Raw genomic sequence first — 20,642 nt, 5'->3', positions numbered from 1 at the left:
AGATTACACAGTTCTAATCCCTCTCAGCCATCTTAAAATCTCACCATGTGTGTCATACAGACTGGTTTTTTTTAGGCTGTGCTGAATTTGAGAAGCACTTTTATAGTTAGAGATGGATAATAAGATTAAGCGATTTATATGGATATTGTTCTTGTTGTTGTCGTCGCATTTGATTATGTTTACTGTATGTTTTCTCAGGAACTGAATGCCCACTTGACTGTCTTCAGTGTGTGTGTGTGTGTGTGTGTGTGTGTGTGTGTGTGTGTGTGTGTGAGCGTGTGTGTGAGCGTGTGTGTGCGCAGTCTAAGTCAGGTCACTGAGGAGGCTTGTTTGGTTTTTATCTGAGGAGAGTGTTTTTCCTTCAATCTGGGTGCAATCTGCAGTCACTTCCTGGCATTGTGAGCGCAGGTCCCCGCTGTCTCCTCTCTTCCCGTTGCAGACGAGCTCACTCTCCTCAGCCATGAGGATATCTGGGGCTCTGGAGCAGGACACACAAACACACACACTCACTCCCTCACACTCATCCTCCTCTCTCTCTCTCTCTCTCTCTCACTCTCTCTCTATCTCGCTCTCTCGCTCTCTCTCTCTTGCATGTGCTCTCTCTCTTTCGTGTATACACACACACACACACATAAACACACAATAAATATAAATATACACAAACACACATACTTACATACATACACACAATAAATATATACACACACAAATAGTGTATTATTAAATGTATTCTGAGCAGTATAATATTAGCACATTATTCACACTGTTACAATTGTATTGACAGTAATGTGCATTAACATTCACAATCCAATGCTAATTCTTTTACTGTGGGTACAATTAATTAGATCATGGGGAATCGTGTATGTACTCTTCTCTGGGGATGCTCTCGCCTGCTACTGTGGAAAAGCAGGGTCTTGGGAAGTCCTGGCTGAGCTGAGAAAGAGATAAAGGCAAGAGCTGTCAGTGATAGGAGACCCAGTGGAAATTTGGAAAAGTGGATGAGCTTTTTTCTTGAGCGTCCTTGTGCAGACACGGTGGGGTGTCTCAAAATAGTTTTGCCTCTCTCAAAGAAAAAGATGTCACTCTAAAAACATCTACAACACACAACAACTCTCCCGCCGCCAAAGTCATATTGTGCAACTTCAAAAGCCGAAACAATGAGCGGACTGTGTGATGTCATGCCCGTGTGTGTGTGTGTGTCTGTGTGCATCTGCATTGGCGTCTGGCTATGTGTGAGTCACACTGACACACACAGATAGTGACAGGTTTAAAAAATGAGAAGCCACTGGGATCAGCTCAAAAATGGACTGATTGCTTAACCATACTAGCAACGGAACCTCCAAGCCTTGGGGCACAATAGCTCATTGTGCTCGACTGGAGCATTCATGGGTGTTACATTTACACTGCACGCACGTGTGTGTGTGTGTGTGTGTGTGTGGTGTGTGGTTGTGTGTGTGTGTGTGTGTGTGTGTGTGTGTGTGTGTGTGTGTGTGGTTGTGTGTGTAGTGTGTGTATGTGTGTGTGTAATTTGTCTAAGACCTTGCGTTAGAAAGCGTGAATTTTAGAGTCATATGATACCACTCCACTTAAAAAGCACAGACTTCAGTAAAACGCCATAATTCTCCACTGGGCCATCTCCTGTTTCGGCTGGGCTCTTAAGCGAAGGTTATCTCTTCCATTACTTCTGGCAGCCTGCCACACACACCACCTGCAGTTTCACAGACTATGCCCAGGCAGTGTGCTCAACCCATGTGTAGTGCTGCTCTATGTGGGGTTGGCAGCCTCTGAAGAGTCATTTTCAGATTTGTTATGTGCTTTTAATACATTCTCAATCCCTAAGAAGTGGAGGTATAGAGGGTTTTAATATAGTTGTGTTCACCGCACTGCAAATGCACTGGTGAAATATTCTGCCTCTAAAGACTCTAAATTCTTTCAAACGCATCTCACTATGTTTATTATGAAATTGTTTCCTAAGTGGCTTCACAGAACGTATTCAACACCAAACAATGAATTGTGTGTGCAATTCAAAACAGAAGCTTATAATAAATGAAAAAGTCAGTGTGGGAAGAAAATTGCCCACTCCTACTTAATTGCACATATCCACACAAAACTACCGTAATGTACTGTACTGCAGTAATTATGTAATTACTTTTAATAGTCATAGTCATAAAAGCTCTCATTCCTTTGGCACATGCTGCAAGAAACAATAGCTTATATTAAACTCAGCAGACCACCTGTGCTGAACTACATAACAGAACTATAGCTGCAAGCAGAAATTCTTGTGAACTGAACTGAACCGAAATTGGCACGCTAGACCTAAATTACAGTGTAGGGTAAGACTTAAGACATTTACCTCACTTCCACTTATGTCCTGAACTCATTATCAACAGAGAGTTGGACATTTTATATTAAATTACTACTTTTACTACTAATTAGTCATTTGTGCTTGAATGATGATTTGGCTAACATTAACACAGCATTTGTAGAGTGTATTGTACGAGGGGGATAACTAAAAGGGTCAGTTAACTCTCATGCTACCAGAGGAAGTTTCCCCCTGCCTGAGATTTAACGGCCAAGACTTTAACCTCTCCCTCCATTGAATCCACAGTAAGCAAGTATGTCACTGACTATGGCAAACTGACTATATCTGATAGAACATTTTCAAAGAGTTAGTTGGCTAACTAGTTCAGCTAACAAGACAGGCGCCATCTTTGTCCTATGAACCATTTTCTCATTGAATTAGGCATATGTTCAAAGGGCATGCCTTTCAAATTTTGAGAAAATTGGAGATGTGGTTAACTGACCGCAACCATACCCTTAACAACCATAACCGAATACTAATCCTGGTTACAAAAGGCGGGCTTGTTCTTCACTACGGGACTTAAGACCACTGTGCGTCATTTCAGGCCTGTCTCTCAGTGTTGCTATGCAACCATGAAATGTATCTGTTGCATTCTGCAGAGATGCATATGTCTTTTTAATGTAGTGATTCATTTGTCATAAATCATTAAATTTTTAATTATAAGAATAACAAGAAGGAAGATAAGGGAAGAAGAAGAAGAAGAAGGAGCAGCTCATGTATCACAGCCAGGCCTGCTGTCAGGGGGGGGTCAAAGGTTACAGACGACACTGGGCCCAAAGCCAGAGTAGGGGGAGGGGTGGGGTGGGGGGTGGGGGGGCATGCAGAGGTCTATGATTAAATAGTGTGTTGGAGAGGAGACATCTTTTCCTGTGTGCAACTTGAACATGCGTCGCGTGTGTGCATTGCATTACACCTGCATCTGCAAAGTGATTCATTACCTTCCAGTCGTGGTTATGAGTACCGCCATCCTCACCTGTGTGAAACAGAGAGGGCCATGCTGGTCTACTCATCTGGCCCAGATGGCCCAGGCCCTGACCTCCCGCGGAGATGGAGCGACACTGGCTGTTTTCATACAGGATGAGGAAGCACACTGGCACTGGGGCTTATTTTAAACAGTGGAGGTGGTGGTATTGTTTATGACTGCAGGAGTTATGTCTCAATGGGCCAGACATGCTGGAATGCTGTCGTGTTGGTGCCACACTAATACCAGCACAGTATATAGTTCACGAGAGACCCTGTGTCTGTCTGTGTGTGTGTTTCTGTGTTTGAGTGTGTGTGCGTCTGTGCGTGTTTGTGTGTGTATGTGTGTGTGTGTTTGCGTGTGTGTGTCTGTGTGTGTTTGTGTGTGTGTGTGTGTGTGTGTGTGTGTGTGTGTGTATGTGTGTGTGTGTGTGTTTGCGTGTTTGCGTTTGTGTTTGTGTGTGTGTCTCTGTATGTGTGTGTGTGTGTGAGAGGGAGAGAGAGAGAGAGAGAATGAGAAAGAGGAATAGATGTGATTAGATAGAAGAATGCTGTTCCTTCTCCTTCTGTTTAAACACATGGACAGAGGATGTGCTCCGGTGCAAGAGATTTATGTGTCTCTGTTCACCTTCCTGGACGGGTCTTGTTTGCGCTCTCCGGGCTGGACAGAGGTGAAGAGGTGACACGTTCCCGCCTCACCGCCTCAGTCTGCTGGTTCAGCCAGTCCATATGAATGATGACAAATCTCTCACAAACTGCAGTTCATCTCCAAAAACATATTAAATGTGTCATCACAGATACAAAATGGCCAATAGGTCTAAAACTCCTTTTGAAACTCCAAATATGTCTAAAACTAAAACGGTTGAAACAAGTTGCCTTATCAGGCACTTTTCAACTATGAAAGCACTTCTCTCATCTGCAAAGAGGTTTTTGTATAGACATGTGATGTGATTTAGGTTTTTTTTAATAGCCTTGAGGTTTTAAGATAGATGTGTGCGTTTCTTTTCCACAAGACCTCGCAAACAGAAAGCTGAGATCAAATACGCTTTTGACAAGCCTCCAGGCCACTATGAGTTCTTCCGATCTAGTCTTTTTCATGTTAACACGACGACATGTGTATATCAAACTAAAATGCCATTTTTATGCTTGCCGGATGCATAGCTTTTTACCACAATACAATAATTGAATAATTGCAACTATCACGCCAGGTTAACTGGTCTTGATGTTTTGCCGCAATCCTTAATACAACTATGAAAACTATGCACACATGTATATACAAGTTAACACCCTTCTCTCCCATAATATATAACACAGATAGAATACCAGTGTACATAGTGTGAAACCCCACTGATTTATAGATGAGTGGGATACTTCTGCACCTAGCTACTCTCTTCAAAGCATCCCAGCGTGACCACAGTCCACTTTCACTGGTGAGTTTGTCGAACTCCATCATGACGAAACATCCCCAGCACACGAACAGCATGATAAGGGGAGCTCCTCGGTCTCTGGATGAATCCCAGGGATGTTATTGTGTCTGTGCTGGGCTGTGTGGTAGGTCAGTCACACAGGATGGACTCCAGTATGCGGAGGGCTGTTTAGTGACCTTTACCCCAGTCCTGCAAGCTTCCCATCATCATCATCATCATCATCATCATTATTATCCTCAACCTCATCACCATCTTAACATTAACTCAGTTTGTACACTCTGAATCAGTCCGGCGTGCATTTGCATCTGAAATATTAGCGTTAGGTATTTAGGTTTTAAGACATTACTATGCTGTTCCTCAGAATGTTTCCAAAAAACCTCAGAAAGTTCAAGGAGCAAAATATCTATGCATATGCCGTGTCTGTTCAAAAGAGTGCAGCAGTGATTTGGGCGGTGTGGAGAATAACAGCTAATCACCTCAGGAAGAGAGACAAAAGCCTGATCAATGACTGTACCTCCCTGGACCATTTTTAAACCCCCCACGCTGTTCTTGGACCCCAGCAGATTGACACATATCCTGTAAAGGCTGGGTCTCTTTCCTGCTCTGGCCAACTGGTCTCTGTTGGCCGGTGGCTCCATCGTGGCTGCCCGCAGCGGAGGACACTGGTCCTGAGTAGCCCATGGGGAACCGTAGGTCGTCAAAGTGGCATAGAAGGAAGGACGTTGTCCTCTTGGATACCGCAGGAGGGGTTGTGTGGCATTTGGTGCGCCTGAGTTCATCTCCTTTCCCGCTTTGTAACAATAGCTGGCTGGGTTGTCCACTTTTCCCTGTAGCATCAAAACTATATTTACACATACACACACACACACACACACACACACACACAAACACACACAAACACATACACAAGCCCCCACCCCTTGTGTGGTGTTTTGGTGATGTACTACCTTGCTTTGTGAGCCTGTTATGAGTTGGCTATTTTTACTCAAACATTAACAGTGGCCGATCAGGACTTCCCTCGGCGTAAGCTGATGTTTAGGGAAAGGACAAATATTTACCTCAGCGAAGCCTGTTGACTTTGAATTTAAAAGACAGCAGAGCAGGAGAGAGAGTGATTGCTCCCTATGAAAGGGCTTTCCCAGATTGGCTTACGAACTCCAGCCGGACGCCTTTACGTCAGTCAGGAGCCCAACAGCAACTCAAGATAGCACTTCCTGCCCGAGCCACTGTTTTGGTCCATCCGCAAAAAGTAGAGGGACGTGACCTTCCCGTGCGAGGTCAAAGAAACAGCTTTTGACCTTTATTCTTGCACTGCAAGGACTCTGTACAATGTAGAATATAAAGGGAATGTAAGATCATATTTAATTAGTGACAGATGGTTTAGTAGTTTTGTCGACATAACACTTTTTCCAGGTTTGTTTTTGGACTTTGTGAAATACAAACACAATTCATAAATTTTGGACACTGCAAAATACAAACACAAATCATATATACTTTGCAAAATACAAATCGTGAACTATCCATCCGAAAAGTGCCAGCAATGTGCTTGCTCAGCTTTCACAAATACAGACGCAGAAATGTAAAGTATGTACAGAACCAGCAAATATTTAACATAACTTGATTTGATGCATTGGTTTGCCTCAAACACAGGAAAGACTCAAACAAACAAACAAAAGAAAATCGCTATTGGAAACCACCCAGCCCACCCCTTGGCCCCGCAGTGTGTGTGTGTGTGTGTGTGTGTGTGTGTGTGTGTGTGTGTGTGTGTGTGTGTGTGTGTGTGTGTGTGTATGTGTGTGTGTGTGTGTGTTTGTGTGTGTGTGTGTGTGTGTCTTGTGACGGGAGGGGGAGATAAGAGGCCCTTAGATAAACATGGTTGCCACTTTCAGCGACTAACCGGCAACGGCAGCACAAGGAATCTGTCTTTCAGCTCAGGCTAATTGGACAGCAAAAGGAAAGAGCTAAGCAGTCCGTGCTGATTGTGTTTTCCGAAAGTCAGGGAGCAAGGCCTAAGGAAACACCCAGACACACACACACACACACACACACACACACACACACACACACACACACACACAAACACAGAGACGCACGGTACAAGATGAGTGCATTGACAAATGGTCAGAACGTGGCTGTCACCCATGCTCCAACTTGATTAGCATCCGATTAGCTTCAACAGCTCGTTAGGCCAAGCACACACAGATTGGGAGGGGGATGTTTGTTTTGATATTAGCCAGGTGGCTAAGGGGGCAGTTGAGAGGGGACTAGTTAAGGACTGAGTGAAGAAAACATCACCCTACATCCACCAAGGACACCTTGATATGTACTGAGGCCCAGATGCCTTCACACATCATGTTAATCAAAGGGGATAGGCATCAGACTGACAACATTTCAGGCATTTGTCTTTAGTTACTTTAAAGGATGTGGATAGTGACTGTGCATAGCCTCAGTCCAGCTGGTCAAAATGGTGCCTTTTTGTCTCTGAGCTCTGAAAAACCAAAAGAGTCATAGCTAGAGAAACTAAAATAAGGGATTTAGGGGCTCTTTGTGAAGTCAGGGCCACAGTAGAGAGGGAGAGACAGGATGAGCCTTTGTCCTGGCAGGGATGTTTGGCCAAAATAATTAGCTGGTCGTCTCTGGGAAACCATCCGGAAATTATGTGTGGGCTTGATTTTTTTGTTTGTCCACTTTGCCTACATCCCTTTTTCTTCATACTGTTTTTTTTTTTTTTTATGAATCATCAAAGTGATGTTGTGAGCTGTAGTTTTCACTGACAAAGGGGCATCTCACTTGTGCCTGAAGCTATTTGGAAACTCTCCCCTCCCCTCTCCCTGACCTTGGGTCTGTACGAGTGGGTGGGTGTGGGTGCGTATCATTGGAGATTATCCATTGTGTCAGTTGAATTTTTTAATTGTCTCAAAACAACTGCATCTGAAAATAAACCACTTTTATGTTTGTGTCACTTAGCGCACACGATCTTTTACGGAAACTATCGGTTTGAACGGTTGCTAACAACAACAAGTGTTGCCGTGGCCATGAGAGTGATGTGTTGAGGGATCTGGTGAGGAGTAGGTTTAATGGAGTCAGAGGTGTGAGCTCGTTCAGACAGTCTGCCTGTAGCGTTTAGCATGCTCATGCCAGCCAACTGCTGCCCACTTGTTAAAGTCAGGCTACGAGAAGCTTGGTTATTAGGAAAGCGGACCCACATTAGTGTGGGTGTGAGTGAGACGGACAGAGAATCTGTGTAGCGCTACCTCAAGACACCTGCCCAGACTAAACAGGGCACATGTAAGTGTTAAGTATGTCTTAACATAAATGAGACATAATTACTTTAATCTCAATCCTTATTTTGATTGGGCTTGGATTATCATGAACGCTATGCAATCATAAACGTCATAACTTTTGTTTGAGTAGAAATTGAGAGAGATCTCTTGTTCACTTTCCTTCATTTCACACTATATGTTTCTATATGGACAAAAATATGTCGTATAAAAGATACTGTATACCTTGTAATATATGTGTGCGATTTCTTATGCAAAACATCACACTTTCTTTCAGTCACATGATATTGGATCAAACCAGCATCTCACTTTAAAATATAAAAGTATTTAACTTCAGAAGCTATCCCTACTCAGCATCACTGACGCCAGCTGCTCCTCTGTAATGACATGGGCTGTTTGTATTGTTAGTTAATGATCTGTGCACTATATCCATTTTTCAGTTCTTCAAGGAGGATAGTTGGTTCAGGTCACAGACGAGGTTGCCACGGTAGCGGTGTGTGATTGACACCAGCGCTGGGTGTCAGTCCACTCACAAATCAGAGCTCCCCGCACAGCCAGCTGTCGACGGGCCAACAGGGGGCCACGCCTGTGGTCTGTGTGTGTGAGAGCGACACACTTCAAACAGCCTTCTCCCCCCTCACACACTCGACTACGCCATCATTTGTTACAAAAAAAAACTCAACCAACAACATACATTTGAGCTACCTACCTCTCTCTCTCTCTCCTCTCTCTATTTAACTCTTTTTCAGTGTTTTCATCTGTGTGCGATTCTGACTTGTTCTTGGCCCTCCAGTGCATGACAGAAAGCATGATGAGTAATTATTACCTCCATACTGACTCATTGTTATTCTTGTCAGATAGCTATGCGCATTTCCAGTGTCTTTTTTGCCTCACAAGTCATGACATACCCACGGGCCACTCCATTTGACACTACCTACTAATTAAAGGACTATTTTCTACTAAAACCACCCAATCCGCTGAAGATGAAGAGGAGTGTGGGATGATTAGAGCCCTTTTCTCGGACTTGAACGGCACCCATTGTAACCACCCATTCTGGTGGCCATTTTAGAGATGAACGCAACCCACCTCATCAAATGACTCTCTGTTTACCTGAGCCACAGAATGCTCTGTGTGTGGTTTACTGCACAGACGCACACCGCAGGTGCAAAAAAATAAATTCCTTACAGCGACACTGTAGTAAACCTGGAACAGGCAAGCAAACGGAGCAGTTGGAAAAACAAGACTTGCCACAAGTGAGCACAGAACAAACTAGAAGGCATTCATAGGCCTACGTGTCAGGGACGGATTCAGTTGACACCATGGTTCCCCTAATTTAATTTGAGCCTATCAAGACCATTTGTTTTGTTTTTTTTCCCCCCTAATGTGACTACAAGTGCGTCAAGATATGTTAAAGACAGTGATAAGATAGAGCGAGGTGATAAGGAAAGTTGCCAGGTGATTACAGAGGAGGGGGAGAGGGGAGGGGTTGATGATCTGTGATTTCGCTTTAGATAAGCAGACCTCAGTCCAGGACATCCTCTCCCACTTACGTGTACTGCACAGAAAGAGGGGGAAAAAATCCCCCATGTATAAATAGGGTCAGTGTTAAAACAAGGGGAAGCCAGCTTTTGACTTTCCATGCTCAAGCTGCCAAAAGGACAGAGAGAGAGAGAGAGAGAGAGAGAGAGAGAGAGAGAGAGAGAGGGAGAGAGAGGGGGAGGGAGAGAGAGAGGGAGGGAGAGAGAGAGCGAGAGAGAGAGAGAGAGAGAGAGCATGAGTTGGATGAAACTGAGAGAAAATAGGGAGGACCTCATTAAAGTAACTAATGTCTACACTGACAAGTTACATTGATATCAGCCAGCTGTCATTTCTCAAAATTGCTGTTTTTGGAACTTACTTGACCTCATATCTTCAGAGTACCCAGCGATTTTTAATAGCATGGAAGGACCCAAGGAAGTGCCACAAACCTCCCCTTGCTGTGGGCAGCCCTCCCAAGACCCGTCAGTGGGGACACGGGAGCAGGGTGGGGGTGTGGATCGGGTTATTGGGGGAGGGGATAGTTGTGTCTGAGCGGCTCGGCCCTCGGCGCCAGTGACACCTCCATGCTGAGAGATGGAGCAGGGAGGTGCCAAGTGAAGCCTTGCGTCTGGAGGAGCCCAGATCTCCTGGAACTCTGGACCTCCACTTCTCCTCACAGAGTTGCTCCAGACTGAGCCCCAGTCAAGGCCACACAGTCACCATCCCCTGTCTGCCCCACGGGACAGCTAGAGTTGGTAAATGTGTGGCATAGTGCTAACTCTGAGTTTTAAGATACTTTTTAGAGGAGTTGTTGGCTCGAAAAAGGGGGGGGTTGGAGAGAATTCATAAAAATGATTCAAGTACTTCACAACTTTCAACATGTAGGTATATATACATAAAGGTATGCATTAACATGCCCCAGTGCTTCATGACCATGAATTGCAGCAACATGAATACTTAAACCAAACTGTTCCAAAAACCTTCAAGGCTAGAGATTCCAATTATCCAGTCAAGGAGATAGAAGGTTAAACTGTCATGCCATGATAATAAGCAGCATGCAATTTTTGGATTGGGAGTCATCTTGCTCCCTAAGGATAAGATTAGTGGGGGAGAAATACCAATGTACTTTCTCAGTACCATAAAGTACATCACAGTTACGTTTCAAGTTCATTATTGTCAGTTGCATGTAGGCAATGCATTTTTGATTATGCATTACTGTATATAAGTCGTAGTGGTAGTCAGGTACGTTATGTTTAATAAAGTTGGCCAAGGGATACACAGGTCATACTCTGCCTGTCTCAGCATGTCTCTAAAAATATAAATTGGGTGAATCTTTGTCATTTACTATATCTTTAACAGCTGTTCTGTGCTGCAGATTCTCTATTTCATCAGTTTTTACAATGTATAGAGGGACAACTTAACCACAGAACAGGTACAAAATACAAATAAAGCTAACAAGCGTCCCCGTGTGATATGGTAAAAAAAAATCCTCTCCCAAATTACAGTTTTATTTGTGGCAGTCTACCTACTTGAAATGTTGAAATGATGGTGCCTAACCAAAACGATGATGTTTATTTACTCTGAGCCAAAACATAAAGAAGGCTATAGTATTTCCAATCTGATGCTGCCAATAATTAACGTCGCCATGTTCACAAAATTCCTTAGTGTAACAACAGCGCCCGAAGTTTCGACAAGAAACATTTTTTATATTTTTAGTGCGGACATATTTTTCTTATTTAATTACGCAGACTATGAAAGATTTCTCTTAATATTACTCACCATGACAATGTAGTCCTGGACGAAACCGAGTTATCACAGACCGATGTAGTTTAACTGCCTTATCGAGAAACCAATTACTTTAAATCACTCAGCCGTTATTATCCGGCAATACAATCTAAAAGACGCTGGCAATCAGTAACGTTTGTAATAGGATTTAATAATATAGCGAATTTGCTATTTATTTCTCCACGGCTTGAGCTTGGGGAAAGTGAATAAAACATGTTGTGCATTCCAAGAAACAGATATTAGGCTATTAATGATAAGCTTGAGTAGACGGGTAGGAACATGTTCAGACATTTCCTATGGTTTATTTTGACTTGTCCAGCACTTCAGTTCATAGAATGGCCCTGTCCTTTCAGTTTGTTAATAGTCTAATGGCCCACCATTCTCACCTACAGACCCCTTTTATAATTATAATACTCCTCCGAGGTTTTGCCCTACTTTGCCCCGACTTGTTTTGACAGCAACAGTAGATACAGGAGTTATACCTGACTATTATTTTGTAGCCTACAGCATAGCGTGCCTACAGCGTTAATGTCATGTAACTGTAATGTATCATTCGTTTCCCTCAATGCAATGAATAAGACTGAAGACTATATGACGTGTATTAGTTTAGGAATGTTTTAGGGACCTTAACAGAAACATTACATTTTCTGTATATTTTACACAGTGAAATAAATAAAAATAATGTATTTGTTGCAGATTAAAAATGTAAATTATTTCCGCTGAAGTGACCGCGAAATGACTGAAGAATGGCGCGTTAGTGAGACGGCTGTGCAGCCATGAATAATCCGAGGTGGGAGTGTATTGAAGGGAGTTGCTCGCGGGGGAGGATAGGGCGGGGTGTATGAATTCACATGGGTTTAAAAGGGCCGGCTGTGTGGTGGCTGAGACAGACTGCAACCACCGCCTGAGGTGACGCACACAAACAGACGCTCCTATTCTGCGAACCCAAACAGACGCTCCAAGTCCATTCGGCTCAACGGACTTTTTCCAAATGTATTGACATTTTATTTAGTTTTTACCATTCATCAAAAACTAAAATTTTTTCTGAACTTCTGAATCTCAATTCAACAAGCAGAAGAAAATGGATAACTCCGCCGACGACTACTATCAAGATGATTACTATGAGAATGGCTCCATGTGTGACTACAACGAGTGGGAACCGTCCTATTCTCTCATTCCCATGCTGTACATGATCATCTTCATGCTGGGCCTCTCTGGGAACGGCGTGGTCATCTTCACCGTGTGGCGGGCCCAAGGCAAGCGGCGCGCTGCGGACATCTACATCGGCAACCTGGCTCTCGCCGACCTCACCTTCGTGGTGACCCTTCCCCTGTGGGCCGTGTACACGGCGCTGGGCTACCACTGGCCGTTTGGCGAGGCGCTGTGCAAGCTCAGCAGCTACGTGGTGCTGCTCAACATGTACGCCAGCGTCTTCTGCCTCACCTGCCTCAGCTTCGACCGCTACCTGGCCATCGTGCACTCGCTGACCAGCTCGCAGCTGCGCACCCGCGGCCACATGCACGCCTCGCTGGCCATCATCTGGCTGCTGTCGGGCCTGCTGGCGGCGCCCACGCTGGTGTTCCGCACCACGCGCCAGGAGCAGAACACCACCACCTGCATCATGGACTTCAGCCTGGTGGCCGGGGGGAACGAGAGCACGCAGGCGCTGTGGATCGCCGGCCTGGGCATCTCGTCGTCGGTGCTGGGCTTCCTGCTGCCGCTGCTGGCCATGATGGTGTGCTACGGCTTCATCGGCTGCACGGTGACGCGCCACTTCAACAGCCTGCGCAAGGAGGACAAGCGTAAGCGGCGCCTGCTCAAGATCATCACCATCCTGGTGGTGGTCTTCGGCGCCTGCTGGACCCCCTTCCACGTGGTCAAGAGCATGGACTCGCTCTCCTACCTGGGCCTGGCGCCGTCCTCCTGCACCTTCCTCAGCTTCCTGCTGCTGGCCCACCCGTACTCCACCTGCCTGGCCTACGTCAACAGCTGCCTCAACCCCTTTCCTCTACGCCTTCTTCGACCAGCGCTTCCGCTCGCAGTGCTACTTCCTGCTCAACCTGAAGAAGGTCCTGCACTCCAGCCCCGCCAGCTCGCTCTCGTCGCACAAGACAGAGCAGCAGTCTCTAGCCACCAAGGTATGAGAGACGACGTGGTGGAGGCAAACAACAGACCTCTCACAGGACTGGGATGGAGGACTTGAGGGAGAACTTTTGAAGGGAGAGGTGAGCCAGAGCCAGAACACCATGTTCCTTCGTCACTTTGTGTGAAGCTGCTGGAGAGCATTATAAGAATGACTCTTTGTTCATGGCTTCACTGGTGAGACTTGTGTGGGTGTTACTGGGAGCAATGCTATGGCGGATTAGCGTGATGCTGCTTGCATCCGGGGAGGGGGGGGGACCAGGACCCAGCTCTCAGAGATGCCACACAGACATTTGTGACTGAGTGAAACTACCCCCCTGATACCCCCCCCCCCCCCCCAACCCACCCCCTCTCACATCCACCCCACCCCAACTTGACAGCTGCTTTCCAGACGTTTGAGGGCAGAGCTGAATATATCTGAGGCTTCTCTGGGGGTGGGGGCCGAGGCTGGACTCCTGCAGTATTGATGTGTGTCTGGCAGATGCCAGGAGGATCCACTGTAGTTACTAAGATGGAGTACCTGGAGCGACACAGGAGTTCGTTGGGTGGTCCAACACAGCAAGGGGGGGGGGGGGCTGCAGTTTTTTTTTTTGCTTCACCCACCATGTGTTTTTGCTGTAACCTTTAATTTGCCATGCATTTCATTGGTTGTTGTTTTATATATTTGGCAAGCACTTCTTCATGCCGGGGCTGATGAGAAATGAGCAAGGACCAAGTGTCTTAGTACTGTGGGGCGAAGGCAGGATGGAGGGTGTGGGGGGGTAAGAGGAGAGGAGGTGTTGCAGGCTGATTAAAGTATCTTTCAGGGGGGCAAGTGAGACAAGTACAAGGAGGGGGGCCTTCAGACAGACAGATGGCAGCTGATAAACGCTGAGATGGGGTGGGGGGGTGGGGGGGCAATTAGTTGGTGGAGAAGGTTTTGTGTGTGTTTGTGTGAGAGAGGCTAAGTGTGTGTGTGAGTGTGTATGTCTCTGTGTTTGTGTTTCTCAAGAATCTAGATGAATTATGTGAATGATCATGAATTCATGAAAGTCATGAGTTTGTCTTGCCTATATTTTTTTTTAAAAAGCTGTGTAAAATTCTCATATGCTTTCATCTGTAAATAAAACATGTTTCATTTGAAGAAAAACCACCTTATTGTTCTGAGACTTTTGTTGTGACTTTACACCCAACGCCTGAACCTATGTTTCAACATTCCATAAATGTTCTCATTTCCTGTTTACCAGAATGGGGAGGGCTGTCACTCTCGCTCTCATTGTCCTCTAGTCCTGTCTCAACCAAAGCAAGAAATCTCGCAGGAAATGCATGTCACAGTGTGCTTTACCTCTTCAAAACTTAAGCTTAGTATCTCTCAATACTACCACTGTTCTCCAACTTGGGGTACACGTGTTACAAAGCAAATAATTCTCATTGCATTCGAGCCATTCATTATCTGCACAAGAACTGTAATTAGTCTGAACTTGATTTGACTTAATTCATGTAATTAATCCAAACTTGTAATTAATCTCAATTTGAACTAATTTTGCGATCCAGTTCTATGCGTAAAGACCATCACTTATTCTAATAGGCCATTTGCAAACAAATAGACTGCATAAAGCCACCCTTGGCCACATAAAGAGCTGCTCGCTTGATTAAGTCATTTTGGCACTAATGAGCTTTTGGTTGGATCTAATCAGGGTCTTGCAGAGGGGACTGAAGGAGACGAGGAGCTAATCTGAGGCCACTGGCTTGCCATGGTTCGAGTCGAGGGACAATATTTGGCTTTTCTGATAAGGCTGTCACACACGGGGATGTTGCATTCAGACACAGTAAACCAGCCAGGAAATTGAATGACTACCCATGTATATCTATGTGATAGCACTCCGCAATAGTGTGCTGTGCTGGGTGTGTGTGTGTGTGTGTGTGTGTGTGTGTGTGTGTGTGTGTGTGTGTGTGTGTGTGTGTGTGTATATGTGTGTGTGTGTGAACCAAGACTTCTTTCAAGTGCATTTAGAGTTTAAATCAATCCCTTTGGCACCTAAGAGATATTCCAAAGATTGGCAAGAATCCACATGTGGTGATGTGAGTGCCAATTAATGCCACATCTGAAGGCAGACCCTAGGGGAAAACGTTCAATAACAAATGGCCATAAACAAAGCATATGGAGTTATTTGACATAATCTGCAGATTACCTCATTGAGGCAACAACACACAAAGAAGACAGACTGTGTGGGGCGTAATGTGTCTGAGATTACTGGGTGGACAGAATGGTTGTCTGGCGTGTGGAGAGAAAGAGGGGAAAGGAATAGAGAAAGAGAGAGAGAGAGAGAGAGAGAAAGAGAGAGAGATAAGGCACTGACACAGACAGAACCAGGAGTGGAAAAGACCAAACTTGTAGCTGTGACCGACATGTGCGTGCATTTGTTTTGCATGTGTTGGACATGGAGGTGTTAAGAGGGAATTCCTTGTGCTTGTGTTTCAATTTGTGTGTGTGTGTGTGTGTGTGTGTGTGTGTGTGTGTGTGTGTGTGTGTGTGTGTGTGTGTGTGTGTGTGTGTGTGTGTGTGTGTGTGGTCTCAGGGAGCACCTTTGTGCTTATTTAGGCTTGTTTACACGGAGTGTGGACGGAGAACTGAACACAGCTGAGTTGACCCATGGCAACTAAATCATACACACACACACACACACACACACACACACACACACACACACACACTCCTTGAATGACGTCTTTCTCTACTCGAGCAGATGCACATTTGAGGTCTTTCTAATTGAAAAACGCTAAATTAAGTGAGAATATTCGAACTCTAGTGTGTTTTATGCACTAAAATGTAGTTGGTGTATATCGATTTGCAAAGATAACAAAAACATGACAAGAACCTACATACTTTTCAGAAAGCACAAGGTCTCTAAAGTCCCCCTACACAGTTATAAAATGTTTTAATTTATAGCTGTGCCAAGGTGAAAAAGTTGTGCGGTAGAAAAGTGCTTCCTCCCCTATGCACTCTTACTAAAATGTTTTGTCTTGGGTATTTCTGGGCACATTAGCATGATTCAAATAAAAAAAAATTCCAGCAAATTAGATTGAATAGCACAACTACTAATTTCATAGCCAGACACTAAACTAAATTTAATGACAAATATAGTCCAGATGTACTACTGCAGGAGACATTAAGGGGTTAAGTGCAGAGTCTTAATTACCCTCAGGGGATTTATAATGTATCTAAAATCAAAAACAAAAATCTAAGAAAATGAAGTTCTGAAGTTGATACAAAAAAGCACTGAATGGGTATTTTGACATTCAAAGGAGCTTGTTTCCGAAAGTGTCCAAATAGATTTAAAGATGAAATCCAATCTCATTGGAACGATTTCACGGTGCCTCTCAGGCCGAGGCCATGTGTGCCAGACATCAAAGTGAGACTTGAACTGCAAAAGAAGTCGATACCAAAATGTGGACCCAGAGCGAAACTCTCTTAAATTCTCCATCTTGTGTCACCTGTCCTTTATGGTGCCCAAAGTAATCCCTTGCAGCTTTTCGGTGTGAAGCTGGAAAGCAGATTCTAGCACACACGATCATTTACATTCCTTGTTGATCACAGTGTGTGATGAATGGCATGCCTTTCTGTAGGCGCATCAGACACGGGGGTACTTTCCCCTTGATACCTCCCTGCCATTCTGGATCAACCCCAGAAACCCCTCACCTTCACTGGCACAGACATGGGAAGAGACTTTGAGGGGGACATCTAAGCATAACACGCATGTTAAATGGAGGCCCCGTGTCTGGTGTAAGACTTGAGAGTGAGACAAAGGTTCCCAAGGTTCCTCTGAAGTCTAGAGTGCACTTGAACCACTTGGGGCCCATCGGCTTCTTTGGCCATTAGGGCCCATCAAAGCTGCAGGAGCTGGCCCCAGACAGCCTCTCTCCTTCCAGGAGCCTTTCAGGTGACAACTGTAACACTGTCCACGTATATTGTGACTTTTGATCAGGGGCCCCCTGACTCGAGCTGGCTGGCGTTTCACACCAGGTTAAACTGCCCTTTCATGTTGGCCGCTTTATCACGTCCTGCAGGGTCAGGCAATAAAGAGGTCTCTAAAAAGTGAAAAACGGGGCCTCCTTGTGTAAGACAAAACTCAGAAACACGGGGCGAGTATCACTTTACACATGAACCGTTGCCAGTCTTTGAATTTATTGTGTTAGTATGTATCACCTCATTCCATTCTCCGTTCAATAAATCCTTGTTTTTCTGGCTTTTGTTTACCCAACTATGAGCTCTGCTGGCGTGCCATCCACATCTCTCCATTAGTCAGGCCACAGGCAGACATTAACCCAAATGTGCCTTGAGCCTACAAATTAGCAAGGCATGACAAAGGACACTTGAAGACACATACCCCTTTGGTAACCAATTCACCCTGGACTAATGCACACTATTCACAGGGAATCCCAAACATACATGGGGATGTATGATTGCTAAGGATAGTAAAGTACTGACTATAAAACTGTTCTGAATGGTTTACTGCCTAGAGGACATTCTTGATTCGAATGCACAGTAGCCACACCTGTATGCTGAATGCCATGATTATCACTCTTTAATGTGTACATCCCTCTACCACAGATGATGGGTGGAAGATGCCTTTCTTCATGTGCGGGCGTGTTTTTTTCAGGGGGAAATCTTTTGTTATTGTCGCTAAAGCACCGGGCGGTTTAGGCATTGAGGTGTGAGCCCTGCCTGTGCTCAGTGCTGGGAATATCAATAGAAGTCAAAACAAGCCATCTCCAGTGTCATTAAGAACAGCCAGAGCCATTCATGAGCAGGCACTTGGCCCTCCCGCTCCCTGCCTTAACTGTCAGCCAGCTCAGGGCATGCGGGAGTGGGCTCTGGGGGTGGGGGGGGTTTGGGGGCCACAGGCTCCTGGTGTTTAGCTCCAGGAGCCGGTTGTTGCCAGTTTGAGACGATCAAATGTCTCGTGGTATTTTGTCTGAAAATACCTGTCACCACTCAGTGCTGACAGACATCAGACTTGGATACATTCTTGCAACAATGTTCATGTTCAGACAGATGGTTCATTTCACAGCTTTTCTTCTCAGACATGACAAAATATTTGTGTGTTTTCTTGTTAGACACTAGCTACAAACGTAAGTGTTATTTATTGAACGTATTGGCCAAAATGTGTGTCATACAGTTTAATTCAACATATGACTTCATACAGGCCAGATGCATCCATGTTCCAGTTCCATGTCAAAATTCCCTCCGTGTTTGAACATTTATCATCTATTGTGTCTGTAGAGGTCAAGATGCTGAATAAGGAATGTCAGTCTCCTTGCCCTCATAAATCAGCAAACAGAAAAAAATAGGCCATTTTGTGTATTAGTGTGGCGGTGTGGCTTCTTAACCAGGACAATGGCGGGTGCGGCTGGCCTTTGGAGCTCTGGCCAGAACCTCAGACGTCTTCAACTCTGATGTCTTCCTGCCACTGCTGATCAACCCCAACCTCCACCCTCCTCCCTCCACCCTCCTCCATCTCATCTCTCCTCACCCGCTCTCCAGGAGCGTCCGAGGAGTAGGGTTGGGGAGCCGGGGAGCAGGCAGGATAGGAGCCCAGAGGGGCCCGTGCGAGGAGGTTCCTGTCCAGGGATATCCTGTCTGTCAGTGGCGCAGCTCTGGCCCTCCCCCCCTCTAGAGCGGGACCTCTGACAGCCCCCCTCCTGACCCTCGACGGGGCCGTTTGTTCACTGAGGCCCATCTGATAAGGCGGCGGGGAGGCACGGGATACCGTCGCTCCTTCACACATCACACCCACGCTAACCACCACCACCACCACACACAAACACACACACACACACACTCCAGGCCAGCCCTGCCCCAAACACACACACACACACTCCAGGCCAGCCCTGCCCCAAACACACACACACACACACACTCCAGGCCAGCCCTGCCCCAAACACGGACAAGCGGTAGCGGACATGGAAGATGCAGTTCCTGCCCGGAGGGAAATTAGGGCCAAAGGGCAGAAGCTGGGTCTTAAACAAGACAAACATACACACACACACACACACACACACACACACACACACACACACACACACACACTCACACACACACACACTCATGCATGCACACGTGCACATAAACACACACACACACACACACACACACACACTCCCATGCATGCACACGTGCACATAAACACACGTACACACACACACACACACACTCCCATGCATGCACACGTGCACATAAACACACACACACACACACACACACACATTAAACACTTTCACGGGTGTGCTTCCACACACTAAAACAAACCCCAGCTACCTACATAAACACTTTCTAATCAGGATCATTATGTGTTTTTGTTCAAGGACAACCTGATTATGCAGAACACAAATGTCATGAGGGGTACAACAGAATACTGATGTTTCATTCAGAAAACTAAATTCTTTCTTTAGGGGGGAAAAAATAATGTTCAGCTTTCTACTCTTTTAGGGAAGTCCCCTAAACTCCCCACACCCCATCTCTGGTAGCCACAAATGTACTGTAGCCTACACATGACGTCTATGAAGTAGAGTAAAACAGTGGTTTAAAAGTGGTGAGTAAAACAGGATGTGGTTTGTCTCAGTCAACATTTAGTTATGCTCACACACCCTAAACAATGTATGCACATGCTTGAAATACACACCCCCATCTGAAGAATCTATCAGGGATGCAAGTCTTTAGTCTCCCAATAAACACGTGTAACATGTGTGTGCGTGTGTGCGTGTGCGTGTGTGTGTGTGTGTGTGTGTGTGTGTGTGCGTGTGTGTGTGTGTGTGTGTGTGTGTGTGTGTGTGTGTGTGGAGTGGTGGGGGGGCGGCCAAAGGCACGCACCTTTAGTATAGCACCCATACTGGGACACAGGCTCTCTTTATCTTTGGGCCATCATCACCTCTGATCCTGCCTGAATGTCCAAGTGTGGGACATTATCAGGAGGAGCACGTTGCTTCCGCTGGTGGCCGATGGAGGGGGGCTGAGGACGGGGCTCCACCGGATCTCCCAGAGCAGCGATGGAACACAAAGCACTCCTTCATGGCTCCCTCTATCCTCCTTATTGTGTGGAGGTTCTCTCTCTCTCCCTCCCTCTCTCTCTCTCTCTCTCTTTCGCTCTCTCTCTCTGTCCACCCGTTCCCCCTGCACTCTCCTCTGCA

General features: G+C 45.6%; 1 protein-coding gene across 1 annotated transcript; it reads left to right on the top strand.

The window, feature by feature from the left end:
- Nucleotides 1-12,224: 12,224 nt before the first annotated feature.
- Nucleotides 12,225-14,607, top strand: LOC105895494 (apelin receptor B-like). Its single transcript, XM_012822127.3, is given in 2 exon segments — nt 12,225-13,332; nt 13,334-14,607. Coding segments are annotated over 2 exon segments (1,062 nt in total). The 5' UTR covers nt 12,225-12,414; the 3' UTR covers nt 13,478-14,607.
- Nucleotides 14,608-20,642: the final 6,035 nt, after the last annotated feature.

Source organism: Clupea harengus, chromosome 18 (assembly GCF_900700415.2).
Source record: "Clupea harengus chromosome 18, Ch_v2.0.2, whole genome shotgun sequence".
Taxonomy (NCBI): Eukaryota; Metazoa; Chordata; class Actinopteri; order Clupeiformes; family Clupeidae; genus Clupea; species Clupea harengus.
This window is presented reverse-complemented; position numbering and strand designations above follow the sequence as displayed.